The sequence below is a fragment of the Conger conger genome, chromosome 3, assembly GCF_963514075.1.
Source record: "Conger conger chromosome 3, fConCon1.1, whole genome shotgun sequence".
NCBI lineage: Eukaryota > Metazoa > Chordata > Actinopteri > Anguilliformes > Congridae > Conger > Conger conger.
This window is the reverse complement of record NC_083762.1, coordinates 7,894,194-7,911,619: the sequence shown is the minus strand read 5'-3', so window position 1 is coordinate 7,911,619 and position 17,426 is coordinate 7,894,194. Positions and strand designations below refer to the sequence as shown.

At 44.7% G+C, this 17,426-nt stretch overlaps 1 protein-coding gene across 2 annotated transcripts; it reads left to right on the top strand.

The window, feature by feature from the left end:
- Window positions 1-3,928: 3,928 nt before the first annotated feature.
- p2ry4 (pyrimidinergic receptor P2Y4) lies at window positions 3,929-7,254 on the top strand. Of its 2 annotated transcripts, none has more exons than XM_061235469.1 (2): window positions 3,929-4,055; window positions 5,056-7,254. In XM_061235469.1, the coding sequence occupies exon 2, from the start codon at window positions 5,073-5,075 to the stop codon at window positions 6,168-6,170; it is 1,098 nt and encodes a 365-aa protein (XP_061091453.1). In that variant the 5' UTR covers window positions 3,929-4,055; window positions 5,056-5,072; the 3' UTR covers window positions 6,171-7,254. The 2 variants fall into 2 exon arrangements, with proteins under 2 accessions (XP_061091453.1, XP_061091454.1); XM_061235470.1 differs by having other exon boundaries at window positions 3,965-4,064.
- Window positions 7,255-17,426: the final 10,172 nt, after the last annotated feature.

Sequence of the window (17,426 nt, the reverse complement as noted above, 5' to 3'; positions counted from 1 at the left end):
GTTTGTCTCCTGCTTAGTCTAAATCAACCGTATGTCAAGCGTCTTACAAATGCCATTAATGTAACGAATCATGGCTGTAACTCACCATGGAGCAGCAGACACGGGTCAATTATTTCCTTCTGTTATGTTTTAATTCCCTGTTTTTTTCTGTATTTTTTGGGGGTTTTTTTGAGTGCATCATTGCAGATGTGGGCCCATCCCTTGGCGGCAGCAGTGTACACTAGCGGTCTGCCAGCTGAGCTGCTGCCGTTCTTGCACTGGCGGATTGCATCACAGACACAGTGGATAATGTGACCTACAGGATAACCCCCCCCCCCTTCCTCCTGGATCACACAGTGGTCAGTTATACATCGCCCTGCCAGATTGCGAGACACGGGTGACAACTGGCACAGTCCACATTTAGATTTGCAGAGTGGTTCTGCTTTACTCATGATGCTCCATTGACTTACTTCTTGATATGTTAGCACAGCTAAGGAGTGCGTTCTGTGCACTTTCACTATCCCATATCAAATATAGGAAGTTACCCATAAGTGCTTCTCAAAAATGCCTATGACAGTGTTTTTGTCGAAAAGAGCTGCTTTTAGTTCGATCACTTTGGGCGACTCCAGTTTCTCACATAACCCTGAAAAGTGTCTGAAAAGTGTTGGTTAACCTATTTACAGACAGAAGGCTGACATTGTGAAGTAACCACACAGGACCCAGGGGCCAAAGATGCTGTGTTTGTGGTCCAAAGAGTGTACGTGTGTCTGTGTGTGTGTGTGTGTGTGTGTGTGTTGCAGTAAACATTCAAGTCTGTTGAAAGTTATTCATTAAAATTGGGGCAAATACACCTCACTGTGGTCTTGGATGCTAAATAGGTCAGTGACCGAATTGACAAACACCACTGCATTCCTCTGAGCCAGTTAGTTTGGATTCACCACAATGCTATCACGATATATTAAAAACACCAAACACGTAGACACACACAATGTGTAGGTGCAGCATTTTTGCTTTGGTGCTGTGTGCAGAAAATGTGTTACTTGCAAGGAATTACTATTCTACTGAAAAAGCTATAGTAATCAAATAGAACTAAACACCACTGCATGAAAGGCGTCTTTGATATGTAAATCAGTGTTGTTTATCTCTGATAGTACTTTTTTGGACAAAAAAGGAAATGCTCACAGAGATTGAAAATCCCAATACTGTATGACAGGGTCTGAGAGGGCTGGGAACAGCTGGTTTCCCGCTCTGCCGTTACCTGGGAGTCAGGTGTGAGTCCGGCCAATCAATAGTACTAATTGCTCAGTTAATTACCCAGTAGAAAAGAAAACCAGGGCTGAAGTTGGATTCGAGGGCCAGATTTGATGATAACATCTTTATACATAGTGTACATATGTAAATCAACATGACCTATATGTGATATTTAATCATTCTCCCCATGTGACTTTGCACCACTGTGTGAACTGGGTCGCGTGTTGAAAAACCCCTGCGAAAGCGATGAGGTGTTTCGGCCGGTGATCAACGGGGCCAGTGACCTCACAGAGAAGATCAGCGTGTGAGGTAGTGTTGCGACCCGTCCCTGACCCACACAAATTCCACATTCCTTAATCACTCACGGGCTGCTGCTGAGCCTGCCTGCGCACAGCCCTGCTGACAGGGCGTTGGGTCAGTTTCCCACTCAGCCTGACACCCCCGCTACCCACACAAGCCTGGCTCACCTCCAGGGCAACAGAAGTCTGGGAGCCATTGACGCGCATTCCAACATCAACATCTGTTAAACACGTGTTCAGCTCCTGACAGAATCCTATTACACCTGAACGACTACGATTGTTATCAATCATAACCGAAATGGCACGTTCATTGTAGTTACATTGTGTAGAATATGCATGAAATATCAAAAAGGGGAAAAGCTAACTGAGGTGGCAGTGTGATGTTGTCATTCAAAGGTTTTAGGTTTAATTTGTAGGTGGGGCCCTGCTGTTGTGTCCTTCAGTAAAGCGCTTAACCTCAATTTCTTCAGTAAATACACAGTAGCATAAACTGATTGTAAGTTCAGAATGTAAGTGCAGTGTAAATGGCTTTGAATAAGAACATTTGTTAGATGCTTAGATCCTTCTGCTGCGCAGCATAAGCTGGAGAACAAACGGGGTTGCTTACAAGACCAGGTTGGCCTAACCCTGCCCATGGAGATCTATCGTCCTGTATGTTTTTATTTCAACCCTAATTCGGCCCAACCGATTCTACAAATTACCAGCTCAACTCTAGCTGTAGAATGGGATGTGCTTTGTTAGGCTTAGAATGAAAGCCTACAGGATGCTAGACCTCCAGGAACAGGGTTTGGCATCCCTCCGGTACAAGATGCAATTATTGGCTAGCAATTATTTTCTCCGACAGACATTTTGTGTCTTTCCCTGTCTTGAGTTGATTGAATTATCACATGCCCTAGAAAAGCTCTTACATTAGAGGTCTCCTTTATTCTGGCCATAAACTTGAAACAATGGCAGAAAGTAATGGGGTTTGCCTGGAGGTTAAACAGGCACCCACAGATAGGCATCATGACTGCCAGCCCGACAGCACTTTGTCACCAGATCTGTGGTCTGCTCAGCAATCGTCAGGCTTCCTTCGCAAGAGTAACGGCAGCGTGGCTATTCAGCTCTGTTAATGCGATCAGTGTGCGCGTACCAGAGTGCATATCCGAGCGCATGCAATAACATAAACTGCATGCATTCAAACGTGCCTTTTTATTTTGATTGATTGAGCAACATCCATACGTATCTGCCTTCCATTGAAAAAGCTACAAAAAGGTCTGTTGCATATATTTTGGAACAAAACATACATTTGATAACAAAACATTAACATTGGCTCATAATCAGTCCCCAATCAGCATGAAGCTATCGGTGGTGGCATCAGGCTCTTCATTCATACCGCAAGTATACATTCCCAGAAACACCAGACACACTGACTAAAACTAAACACAAAGCCTATGTAAATATCCGTCGTAGTTTAGCATTTGTTCTTGCTCTGTTGTCGCGCGTCCGTTCAGGACCTCGATGATGAGTGAGCTGCAGGTGATTTGGAGAAGCCCGGGTCAACAATTCAAATGTCAGAACATTTCTCAAGTGGTGGGGCTGCTGCTTTTTTGCACCATTTATGTAAGGTGGTTTATGTAAGCTACCGGTAAAATATACTGCAGCAGCAGTGGCGCGCGCTCATTTTGGTGGGCGCGCGCTCATTATGACACATGGCCATTAACAAGTGGCCATTTGCCATAATAAATTAAATAGTAGCAATGGTTCATGTTTCATCATGCACGCATAAACCGGTTTAACCCCAGGAAAGCACCCCAGGAAAGACATTAGTAAGTCACACAACACAGCCCAATGTTACATAAAAGAGTTGTACCCATTGCTTTCGTTCTTCTCCCCTGGATGGTAGGTGGTGTGGAGCTCTAGTTGTTACTCACTCCAGAGACTGGACCACACAGAGGAGTCGACACTAAATACTTGGTGCCCGGTAATATTTCATTCCTCCCAGAAGAACTTCTGGAATGTAAAGTAGGCTACTTTATTTTAATTGGATTCAGCAGTGTACAAAAGCTAGGATGCTTTTTCTTTTTCTGGAATGCAGTTCAAGACTCTCAAATGTGCACTCTCAGACTTCAAAGCTGTCAGGTTTTAAATAAAAGATGTTATATCTCATGAGACACTTCAATAGGCAATACATTACCTTATCAATGATGCTGTCATTTTAAATCTTAGGATTTCACATGCTTTAAAATTGCGTTCCCCAGAATAGTTTATTTTTCTAAAAAACCGTGATATAAATGAAATAGATATAAAAATATAGTAGGCTTTCGCACTTTACAACACCGTCGCATTAATATGCAGAACGAGTTTAATCGATACGTACAAATTCTGACAATGAGGTTATTTGCATTTCAGGGGGCGTACTACAGGGGGATGAGGTATTCTCCTTTCGTACAGCAGGTCACAACGCTCTTCTGTCCCGCTGGCGCAGTCATCCGACGGTTCGCTGGATTCCGTCCTTCAGTTGTCCAAGCGAGTAAAGATACCTGGGTAAGTAAGGTAAGCGAGGATACCGTCGGAAATCAGGTTTTTTTCTTCTTCTCTGAATTCTTGGCTCTGTCGAAAGTTATTATTTCTGCTTTGACTCTCGGGAAACATTCCCGTGCTTCTCACCGTAAAAACACACAAGTCGTGGTTTCCAGAACTTTTTTGTGTGTAGCCATAATGTGGATGGGTTATGAGTGCCGACAGTGTTCTTGCTATAAAGTTTGGTTCATGCTTTGTAAATAGTGCCACCACATTTTATACATAATTGCCATACAGATTTTAAACGTTGTGTAATCGGTAATTATTATATTAGGCATACGCATTACTTATATCAACTACAAACACTACTAATACACAGGAATAAAGCTGGATTCATATAGTAAAGTAAAGGAGAAAAAAGAAAAACATAGCCTATACTTCTCTGCAAGAGAATAAATCTGTCAAAACCAATGTTATCACGTCGCTGCTCCGTCTCTCTTCCGCTTTCTGGCGCAGTGTTTCAAAGGGCAGCTTTGCACACTTGCAATTAGCCCGTTATCAGTCACTGTATACTGTACGTTTTGTGTTATAATTCCACTTTCCGCTTTTTTAACACCACATTTAACACACAATACTAAATCCTAAAAAGCGAAATCCTTTTGAAATCTCATAGTAAGTAGCCTACGGTTTTATGAAACGCGTATCATATCTACATTCTAAATCAATATTTTATAGCGTTCTCTCCAAGTTAAAGGATGAATATGCGATATATGCCTACTATACTTCATTTAAATACCATTTAATAAAAAAAATAAAAAAGCAGTAGGAAGCCTTCCTGGTTCTCTGAAATACTTAATGAGTCATTTTTCCTGCAGTTGCACTCCAGTCTTCTTTGTGCCAATATGATTGTGATACACTTCTCTTAGCTTAGATGGATGTTTATGCTTTGTGTAACTTTATTTGCTCATTTGATAATAGTCAAATACAGGCAAAAATAGTGCTTTGTTTTCACTTTTCCTTTCAGTTTTTAAAGCAACGAAAATGAACACACTCTTCAATGGCCACCACGAGGGGAACAGGTCAGCGCCGTTTACCACCATGTCGCCAGGGATCGCCGAAGCGGTCAACCACACCTGCCGCTTCGACGAGGAGTTCAAGTACATCCTGCTGCCCGTGTCCTACGGCCTGGTGTGTGTGTTCGGGCTCCTGTTCAACGCCGTGGCCCTCTGGATGTTCCTGACCAAGATGAGGCCCTGGAACACCAGCACGGTGTACATGTTCCACCTGGCGCTGTCCGACATGCTGTACGTGCTCTCCCTGCCCACCCTCATCCACTACTACGCCAACCGCAGCCACTGGCCCTTCGGCGTGGCCCTCTGCAAGTTCGTCCGCTTCCTCTTCTACGCCAACCTGTACTGCAGCATCCTCTTCCTCACCTGCATCAGCGTGCACCGCTACCTGGCCATCTGCCACCCCATCCGCACCGTCACCACCATCAAGCCGCGGCACGCCCACGTGGTGTGCGGCCTGGTCTGGGCCACGGTCGGCGCCTGCCTGGTGCCCAACCTGGTCTTCGTGACCACGTCCGAGCGCGACGGGTACACGCTGTGCCACGACACCACGCGTCCGGAGGACTTCGAGCAGTACGTGTCCTACAGCTGGGCCGTGATGGTGCTGCTCTTCGGCATCCCCTTCCTGGTCATCATGGCGTGCTACTGCCTGATGGCGCGGGCGCTGTGCCGGCCCCGGGGCGGCCTGGCCTCCGGCCAGGAGAGGGCGCCCTCCGCCCACAGGAAGTCCGTCATGCTGATCGTGGTGGTGCTGGTGGTCTTCGCCGTGTCCTTCGTGCCCTTCCACATCACGCGCACCCTCTACTACGCGTACCGCGCGCTGGAGGCCGACTGCGCCGTGCTCAACATCATCAACTTCGCCTACAAGATCACCCGCCCGCTGGCCAGCATCAACAGCGTCATCGACCCCATCCTCTACTTCCTGGCTGGGGACCACTACCGCTCCAAGCTCCTCAAGGCTCTGCCCTGGCGGAAGCACAACACTGCCACTGCTTACGCTGTGCCCCTGCAGCTGCCGAACAGTCGCGAAATGGGGCTCGCCAACAACAAACAACACCCCAAAGCCTGAGTTCAACCGGGGAAGTGAGAACGAGAGCAGGGCGGAGAGTGATACTAGTGGCACTGTGAGGGGGGAAATTGTGGCAGAAGCTCAGGTAACTCCTGAGACCTTGCTCCAGTCTATGTTCATTGCTGGGATGTCCTACTGGTTGTCTTGGTGACAACTAATGGGATCTTAAGCACAGTGCGCCCTGGGATGGGCCGTACGACGCGGCCAGGACAGAAGGCCGCCATTTTATGGGCGTCTAAATTCCGTGCCGAGGAATGAGCCAGGTCTGAGTCAGGCTTCCTCCCAGAGCTCATAGTTCATTGGAGACAGCTGGAGAGAGGACGTTGGAGGAAGTGGCCTTCACCTTGACCCCGAGGCTTCCAGACTAACCAAGTAAAGCTGCGTCGTTGGAACTAGAACTCACAAGCAGCGTAGGTTGCTTATTAATGCCCTAAAGGAAAGGAGACAGTGGAGCTTCTTGAAGGAGGATCAAGCAAACTAAGGCAGTCAGACATGATTAGATCTTCTAAGCCTTAATCACGGTAATGATAGATTCCCCTCACACCTCACAAGTGACTGCTTTGTGGCCAGTGCCCGTTCCCAGATACACTGTGCCATTGTATGCCAGACCAACAATATTGTCACTGTTACTGGACCTGGCACCCTCAACCCACAATTCCAGCCTTGAGGAATTTCAGGACAAAGCCACGTTCATACAGACAATAACTCAGTGCTTCGGAAGATTGCCTCAGCAACGTGCTACCGAGACATTACTGTTGGAAGAAATGGTCTGGGATGTAGACATTTTATTTTGCATGCAATGTAGAAAATGCTGGCGGGGGGGGGCATTCAGTCTTTTGCTGGTGGTTTGGCTAAAAACAAACTGAAATCAAGGATCACAGACTATTACTGTGTAGGTAACTGTTAAGGTACAGAAAACTGAAAAGCACGGAGTGAGCTGTCCCTTTAGGCAGACTAAACTGAAAAGGTGGTTAAACTGCCTGTTCCAGTACTACCGGAAACTGCTCATAGGTCGACTGGAAAGAGTGGGGAAATAAAATAAAGCTCCTCCCACTACATGGTGGGAGTTGTTTTCAGGAAATAATGTGCACAGTAATTAGCGTCCTTTTCAGCCATTCCCTTTCAGAAATATTTCATATATTTGGATTCAAGCTACATACTTTGGGGAGCACCTTTCAGCCAGAGCACCAAGTACACTGAAAAAACAAAAAAGTGTTTTAGTCCTGTAATGAGACTTAAATTCGTATTTCTTTGTCTCAAGTCGACGATACTATCTTTTTAAAACTATCTTTTTAAAACAATATTTTGTTTGATAAGTTACACAATTGAAAAATCGTAAAAAGAGTCAAACATTGGCAATCTTTTTGACATATTTAACAAAAAAGTAATAGAAGGAAGATTTTGGGCCAGATTCTCCATACAAACATGAGTTTAGTCCAGGACTGAGCTCAATCTGTGTCTGTGAAACTGACCCTTTAAATATGAATATAAGACTAAAATGCCTGCTAAGAGTTACTCATATTTCGTTTTCTTTTTGCCGTGTAATAAAGAGAAGTGCAAAGAGAGAGATCCAGGGAACAGTGGCTGTGAAGCAGGCTTTGTATCATCAACAGAAAAGGCCAGTGTTTCTCTGGGGCTTATCTTGGCAGCCGACGCCCTCTCCCAGCTGTTTTTCTTTTCTCCGTCTCTCTGATGAATGGATGTGCAGCTGTCTACATCTGCACTCCGTGTGGAAACAGGGGGTGGGCGGAAGGACCAGGGGGCTCGGAGGAAGGGGCGCACTGAGAGAATTTGAGCTGCTTTCCTTTTACGTTTCACACTTGGCAGAGGTCGGAAGAAGTTTCCCATTCCCAGTTCACCTGCCCACAAAGTACTGTTGCTGTTTATATATTTTATTTTGCTGGTTGTGTTTGTGGTGTTGGAGTCGAGGGATTTTGTTAGTTGAGTTCCACGGGATTGTTTTTAGGAATTCACCATGACAACTGATTTCAGAAAGGAAAAGCATGCAGAAGCTGAAGAAACCATTATTTTTTTGAAACAACATATTGGTCTTCTGCTGCTTGCCTATCCAGTTAAGAGGTTTGACGCATTGTGTGTTCAGAGATGCTTTTCTGCATTACATTACATCAATGGCTCTTATCCAGAGCGACGTACAGTTGATTAGACTATGCAGGAGGCAATCCCCCCTGGAGCAATGCAGGGTTAAGGGCCTTGCTCAAGGGCCCAACGGCTGTGCGGATCTGTCCCAGTCATTTACCTTAACCACTACGCTACAGGCCGCCCCGGTTGTAATGTGTGGTTATCATAGACTGGTGGTTATTTGCCTTACTGTCACCATCCTGTCAGTTTTGACCAGTCTGGCCCTTCTCCTCTGACGTCTCTCATTAACAAGGCATTTTTGCCCGCAGTACTGCTGCTCACTGGATGTTTTCTGTTTTTTGGACCATACTCTGCAAACTGTAGAGACTGCTGTGTGTGAAAATCCTAGGAGATCAGCAGTGTCAGAGATATTCAAGTCTGGCACCCACAATCATTCCACAGTCAAAGTCACTTCGATCATATTTCTTCCCCATTCTGACATTTGGTCTGAAAAACAGCTGAAGCTATAGACCATGTCTGCATGCTTTTATGCATTTAGTTGCTGCCACATGATTAGCTGATTAAATATTTGCATTAACAAGATGGTGTACAGGTTTATGTAATAAAGGGCTCAGCAAGAGTACGTAACAGGCTAGGAAAATCAGCTTCATTCATCAAGTAACCAGGGGATCAGGTTTCTGTAAGGCAAATGACTGCTTCCCATGGAAGCTGTGAAAAACCAACTGTGTCAAGTCCAAAACATACTTTGAAGAGATTTGCCTTTTTGGTGAGACTTTATGTTGGACATCTTCCTCACATGGATGAGTCCATTAGGAATGTCAAAGTCATTACATTACATTAATGGCATTTGGCAGACGCTCTTATTCAGAGTGACATACAGTTGATTAGACTAAGCAGGAGACAATCCTCCCCTGGAGCAATGCAGAGTTAACAGCTGTGCAGATCTTATTGTGGCTACACCGGGATTAGACCCACCAACCTTGCGTGTCCCAGTCATTATCCCATCTTAACCACTACGCTACAGGCCGCCCAGTCAGGACGGTGTTTCGGAGGGAAGGACCTGGACCTTGCCCATACCCTGAGAGAGGAGAAGTGAGACTTCCCCCACCTCCTGGCCCACACCCTGACTGCAGAGATGCAACAACATCGACAATCAGACCTCAGTTAATATGGGTTGCTTCGTCTTTGACTAGTGACCTGCTTTGTGCTATGTAGTGCCAGTGACTAGTTTGCATGGACTACAGTTGGAGGCAATTCTATTTAAAATTCTGGAAATATGTTGAATTAATAGATATTATTTTGGCAATTACATTTTATTTTGTTTCATTCACTGTATATCATGAAGCAAAACAATAAAAACTAACCATATTTTACAAAGAAATAATTACATAACAGTGAGTTTTGCAATGAAAAACAATATTTTTGTTAAAAATAAGTCAGTATTTTCTGCACCTGTCCCGGGTAGCCCCATGAATGAAAATATTCACATCTGAAAAGACTCTATCACATGTGATTGTTTTTTATTCACACCTGAATGAAAACTTCCTTGTGCGAAAACCAACGTGTGGCATGAAATTCCACATTTTCACGTGACCGACTTTTTCAAATGGCGATGACAATTTTCACCTGCGAAAACAAAACATTTGCCTTGAAACAGCGTCGTTTACCTTTCCATCCTCTCGTTTTATACGTGCGATTATTTTTTATAGTTCACATACGTACTCTTCACCTGTTGGGTGTTGACGTGTGGTTTTCGGCAGTATGGGCCGTGCGTTGTGGGGCGTGGAGCTGATGTTAATCGAACGGAATCTAGAGAGCGCCATCGAGAAACAGAAACGGGAAGTGAGGTTTCCCGGGCACCCCAGTCACAAATGTTTGACTTGGTACGTTTCCCACCCTCTTCCTGCACACAAAACACAAACCGGCTCCATGGATAGATGGAAGCTAAGCTGAGGCTATTTCTGCGACACCGTATCTGAATAACCAGCGCTGAAATAGATTTCACTGCCAAAGATATTAGAATAACAGCTGCGAAAAGTTATCAAGGCCAGCCAACTCAATACGCGCATTTTTGTTAAGGCCAGCATGAGTTGCATATTCACTGTAGAAAGCAACGCCCTCAAAAATATGTAAAGAACACTAAGAGAAATATGCTTACATTTTTGCAAATATATGTTGTCAACCAGGAATAAATCCTATCAGAAAATAGATTTGTTTTGTTGTTCTGAATATTAATTTAGGGCGTCTCAAAATATATTAATCAAATTATTTGTTCATTTCCACCATTCATAAACACCTCAACCTTCCGTGCGTGTGTTTTATTGAACAGTCAATTTTAAAAGGACAGTTTTAAATTCCTTTTGTTTCTGTAGGGTTGTATAATAAAATATCCAGTCTTATGTGTTGCTAGCGCCCTCTCATGGGCTGACACAAGCATGACAGTTAGGCAGATTTAAAGACACTGCCCAATCAAAACCGTTTATCTAAAAAAATATATGTATAAAGAAAATAACCACTGAAACAAATTAAATAATTTAAGAATAATGTCATGTTCTCCTGATAGTTTCCATGTGTTTTTATCCTGAAAGGATTTGCCATTGACGGTTGAAGACTTTTATTTCCAACACCTGGTGTTTTTTGCTGAGTATCTCTTAAAAAATGAATAATACCCCCTTAAAAATAACACCTGCATTGAAAAAACATAATGCATGTGACATAGTACTGAACATGACATGCATATATTTATTTAATATATCCCAAATATTATGGTGCCCTGAAATAGTGGGATTATGTATACAAACTGCTGTAATCTCTACATGGTGAAACCATGTAGTTCATAAAAAAATACTTTTAAATAAAATCTTATCTCATATACAAATTGTGGGTCACAGAGCCAAATCAAAAAAAAAAAAAGAAAGGACTTGTCCCAAACTTTATGGAGCTCACTGTATATATTGCGGTATAAGTAAGTTTATGAGGCAAATGTCTAAACACCCAAATGCTGAAGCTCTTGTGTTTGGTGTACGTTGACGCTGACTCCTTCCGTTGTCACAAAGTGCTGAAGTTCTGGAAAGTTTCTGTGACTTCTTCCCGTCTCTGCAACGCCTCGGCATATTCCACGCTCGGTTCTCTTATTGTGCATCAGTTATTTACCTTCATTCAATTTTAGAAGCCCGGTGCAAAACATGGTGATGGTTTAAAAAAAAAAGAAAAAAAAAAAGAAGTACACTGTTGAAGGAAATTAAAGCTTTAAAAAATGCTTAAAGCTCTTAAGGTGTTTTTATTATGTGCCAGGAAGCTCTTTCACAGTTGAAAGCTCAACACCCACCCCCCCCCTCCCTCCCACCCCCTCTCCTTCCTCTTTCCCATCTCTCCATCTCTGCGGCGCTCAGTCCTCCCACTCCACCGCCCGGCCCGTGGCAAGCCTTTCATCTCTCAAGGTTGCGGATGATGAGCAGGTGAAAAAAAGGAAAAAAAAAAATCAATGTTGAATGTACAGGGTCACAGACTAGCACACATCTTCACAACAATGGGAAAGTAATGAACAAGCTGTCAATGATAAATTATTTTCCCATCATATCAGGGAATACAGTTGCACAATACAATTTTCCCACTTCCTGCATGTATTGCAGACCGGTGGAAGTCTACCCATCTTTATTGATTTTATTTTTCCAACATAAAGAGACCTTGGTTTTATTTTATCTCTTTTGTGTTTGGCTGTCCAGGTGAATTAGATTATTTTTAGGGGGCAATCATCAAAGGTGTAGCTGTAACTCTCTATATACTGTATATATTTTTATACCTCTTATTTTGCTTGGTTGTATTCACTTCCCCGATTTAGTTTTTTTACTGTTCAGTAAAAGTCCAACTCTGCTAACCTGACCATTGCCAAATCATCTTGGAAGTCTGAGATAACATTGCTGCATCGATCTTTTACCCATACATGGTAAGACTCTTGTATGGTACTATGAGCCTGACTAGGTCCAAGGAAGTATTATACTAATAAATCAATTAATACTTACTGCTTCTGACCAATCACGACTTTATGTAAGTGCGGCTCCAATTGGAGATGGTGGTTCAACCGTTGACCTTAACATGACCACAGGTGAACCACAGGTTTTTTTTCTTGGCATAACCTTGGATGCAGCATGGCTGTGTTTGTTTTTTTCCCCTCAGTTAGAAGGTGAGGCTCAGGTCTGATTTCTTGGCCGGATATTGAAGACGCAGTTTTTTTGATCATTTGACCAGGACACTGGGGTTAACTATTTTCCTCGTTCAAAAAATGCCATGTGATCTGTAGTGACCACTGCGTTTCTGGTCTTGGGTTAACTTCTGGGTGACACATCGTTGCACTGAATAACACTCTCCTCACAGCAAGAAAGTACAGAGTGTGAATCCCAACCGAGGACCTTTCTATGTGGAGTTTGCATTTATATAGCGCCTTTATCCAAAGCGCCGTACAATTGATGCTTCTCATTCACCCGTACACTTACACGCGAACAACGATTGGCTGCCATGCAAAGTATCGATCAGCTTGCAGGGGGTTAGGTGTCTTGCTCAGGAACACTTTGACGCACCCAGGGCGGGATCAAACCGGCAACCCTCCGACTGCCAGACGACCTGGCAAAGACATGCTGTAGGCAAATAGGAGACTCAATTTCACTTTGGTGTGATGATGTGTGGGCCCTGTGATGGATTGGTGACCTATCATGCGATCCTGATCAGAAAGAAGTAGTTTAAGGAAATGGAGGGATGGTTTAACGTATTATCTGAAGGACAGCGCCATCTACAGAACAGTGTCCAATAATTGTCCTGGTGCACTGGGTTTTGATTTAGTCCAGAGGGCTGACTGCCCTCTGCTGGCACACTAACACCCCTCCCAACACCAACAATCTCTCACACTAACACCACTCCCAACAGCAACAATCTCTCACACTAACACCACTCCCAGCACCAACAATCTCTCACACTAACACCACTCCCAACAGCAACAATCTCTCACACTAACACCACTCCCAGCACCAACAATCTCTCACACTAACATCACTCCCAGCACCAACAATCTCTCACACTAACATCACTCCCAGCACCAACAATCTCTCACACTAACACCACTCCCAACAGCAACAATCTCTCACACTAACACCACTCCCAGCACCAACAATCTCTCACACTAACACCACTCCCAACAGCAACAATCTCTCACACTAACACCACTCCCAGCACCAACAATCTCTCACACTAACATCACTCCCAGCACCAACAATCTCTCACACTAACATCACTCCCAGCACCAACAATCTCTCACACTAACACCACTCCCAGCATCAACAATCTCTCACACTAACACCACTCCCAGCACCAACAATCTCTCACACTAACACCCCTCCCAGCACCAACAATCTCTCACACTAACACCACTCCCAGCACCAACAATCTCTCACACTAACACCACTCCCAGCACCAACAATCTCTCACACTAACACCACTCCCAGCACCAACAATCTCTCACACTAACACCACTCCCAGCACCAACAATCACTCACACTAACACCACTCCCATCACCAACAATCTCTCACACTAACACCACTCCCAGCACCAACAATCTCTCACACTAACACCACTCCCAGCACCAACAATCTCTCACACTAACACCACTCCCAGCACCAACAATCTCTCACACTAACACCACTCCCAGCACCAACAATCTCTCACACTAACACCACTCCCAGCACCAACAATCTCTCACACTAACACCACTCCCAGCACCAACAATCACTCACACTAACACCACTCCCAGCACCAACAATCTCTCACACTAACACCACTCCCAGCACCAACAATCTCTCACACTAACACCACTCCCAGCACCAACAATCTCTCACACTAACACCACTCCCAACACCAACAATCACTCACACTAACACCACTCCCAGGAGCAACAATCACTCACACTAACACCACTCCCAGCACCAACAATCTCTCACACTAACACCACTCCCAGCACCAACAATCACTCACACTAACACCACTCCCAGCACCAACAATCTCTCACACTAACACCACTCCCATCACCAACAATCTCTCACACTAACACCACTCCTATCACCAACAATCTCTCACACTAACACCACTCCCATCACCAACAATCTCTCACACTAACACCACTCCCAGCACCAACAATCTCTCACACTAACACCACTCCCAACAGCAACAATCTCTCACACTAACACCACTCCCAGCACCAACAATCTCTCACACTAACACCACTCCCAGCACCAACAATCTCTCACACTAACACCACTCCCAGCACCAACAATCTCTCACACTAACACCACTCCCAGCAGCAACAATCTCTCACACTAACACCACTCCCAACAGCAACAATCTCTCACACTAACACCACTCCCAGCACCAACAATCTCTCACACGAACACCACTCCCAGCACCAACAATCTCTCACACTAACACCACTCCCAGCACCAACAATCTCTCACACTAACACCACTCCCAGCACCAACAATCTCTCACACTAACACCACTCCCAACAGCAACAATCTCTCACACTAACACCACTCCCAGCACCAACAATCTCTCACACTAACACCACTCCCAGCACCAACAATCTCTCACACTAACACCACTCCCAGCACCAACAATCTCTCACACTAACACCACTCCCAGCACCAACAATCTCTCACACTAACACCACTCCCAGCACCAACAATCTCTCACACTAACACCACTCCCAGCACCAACAATCTCTCACACTAACACCACTCCCAGCACCAACAATCTCTCACACTAACACCACTCCCAGCACCAACAATCTCTCACACTAACACCACTCCCAGCACCAACAATCTCTCACACTAACACCACTCCCAGCACCAACAATCTCTCACACTAACACCACTCCCAGCACCAACAATCTCTCACACTAACACCACTCCCAGCACCAACAATCTCTCACACTAACACCACTCCCAGCACCAACAATCTCTCACACTAACACCACTCCCAGCACCAACAATCTCTCACACTAACACCACTCCCAGCACCAACAATCTCTCACACTAACACCACTCCCAACAGCAACAATCTCTCACACTAACACCACTCCCAACACCAACAATCTCTCACACTAACACCACTCCCAACAGCAACAATCTCCACCATCAAAGCACTAAGAAAGCGCCACCTGGCCTAGTTTCAGTGATCTGACACGAGGCAGTCTGCCTGCTGGCCATAACCAAACCGGAGGAGAATCACGTGATCAAACATGTGATCCAGAGGTGCAAAGGCATATGGGAGTTTTTATACCCAACTTGGCAGAGTTGTCTGACTGGTGTGAACAGCTTCTGGTATTTTCATTGCTCTCCAAATATGTTGTTGAAACCCGCTTGAAGGGGCCTCTGTCAGGCAGGTTTGCAGAGCGGGCGTAATTATCTGCAGTGATAAGAGAGCCGTAGATTGCGCATTAGGAGCGCGGACGGGCGGTCGAGCTGTCGGTGAGGGACAGCGGCAGGCTGAGAGGACGCAGAGTGAATGGGCCCGTCCCCTCCACGGGGCTCGCTGTTTAAATTCATATTTCAACTGAAAAGTAGAGGTGTTCGGTGAAGATAAATAAACACGGGGCTGGAGAGAGCCTTGCTCAAACACTTCTGTCATTGAAGGAGAGTGTCAGGCTTGCTGTGATTTTATTCACCCCCCCCCCCATCCCCCCTGTGCCTCTTGTTTGGCAAAAAATAAAAAATAAATGAGAGATTTCAAGGACACACGGATTAGAATTTAATCAGAGGGGCTGAGAGAGAAGTGGAAGAGTGACATAAAGAGGAGAGAAGTCTATTATTCGGCTGAAAAGGAATCCGATGGCTTTCACGGTTGCCATGGGAACATGCCTTTCTCTCCCAGTTGAACCCGTGATAAGGTACTTCACAGGCCTAACCACAATTAACAGAGGTAAAAAGGAAAATATTGCCCTTCAGTGCTAATAAATGTAAGATATTGATTGACAGGGAGGTCAGTGTAGAACCACAACTGAAATGCTTCGCCCGCAACCGTCTGCAACCGTTAGAAAATAAATTATTCAAATTACCTTGTGTGTGCGCGCTCCACGTTTTTCCTTTCACTTCTCCATTGAAGCCCAGACAACATTCACTGGACTCCATCAAAACTCTCACACTCAATATTTCTTCCATGCCAGGGAAAACAATGAGGGGAACGTGTTCAAAGTACAGGTGAGCTGCCTGGGCTGTTCTGTTCGGCCTGCTCACTTCCAGCTCCCGGGTCCGGTGTGGTCTGGCAGACTGTGATTTGACCACTTGGGAGAGCTGCAGTCCTTACAAACGGACAAACTTTAAATGCAGCTGCCTTTAAATGAGTTACCCATGAGTTTAAATATAGTTGAATGAGATGAATATGTACTATTTAGCATGTATTTTTCCTTTGGACTAGTTCATATTTTTATAGTAAACTGACAATGTGATTTTGGATAATTGCCTACATATAACTTTTTGTCATGCGAATATTTGCTCATGTAATATTACCTACAGTTTACCTCACATATGATTCCTCCTCCAGGTTCTGAGGTAAGAAATGATCATAAAGCAATGAGAGGAATGAAGATTTATAGCAGTGAATTCTCCGTTAAAACAGATGTTTGATATTAATGTCTACACATGACTGCGATGAACTTAAAACTATTGCAAAAAAAAAATAAGAACACGACTGCTGTCATGGTAATCACCTCTTCAGTTTCAGCCTAGAGAGAATAATAGGAAAATGATTATTTGCTAATTAATCATGCGTACCTATTTTAATTATCTTAACTCATCAAGTCGGCATCAGCTTCACATTACATGACATTAATGGCATTAGGCAGACGCTCTTATCCAGAGCGATGTACAGTTGATTAGACAATCCTCCCCTGGAGCAATGCAGGGTTAAGGGCCTTGCTCAAGGGCCCAACGGCTGTGCGGATCTTATTGTGGCTACACCGGCGATCGAACCACTGACCTTGCGGGTCCCAGTCATTTACCTTAACCGCTACACTACAAGCGTAGTGTCTTTAGGTGACAATTTGCTAATCTAACATGCTTCAGCTGTTTTTCAGACCAAACGTCGAAGAAATGAGATCTAAGTGACTTTGATTG

Bases quoted from the DNA above. Each gene is read 5' to 3' on its own strand.
- p2ry4 (XM_061235469.1), top strand. From the start codon at position 5,073: ATGAACACACTCTTCAATGGCCACCACGAGGGGAACAGGTCAGCGCCG.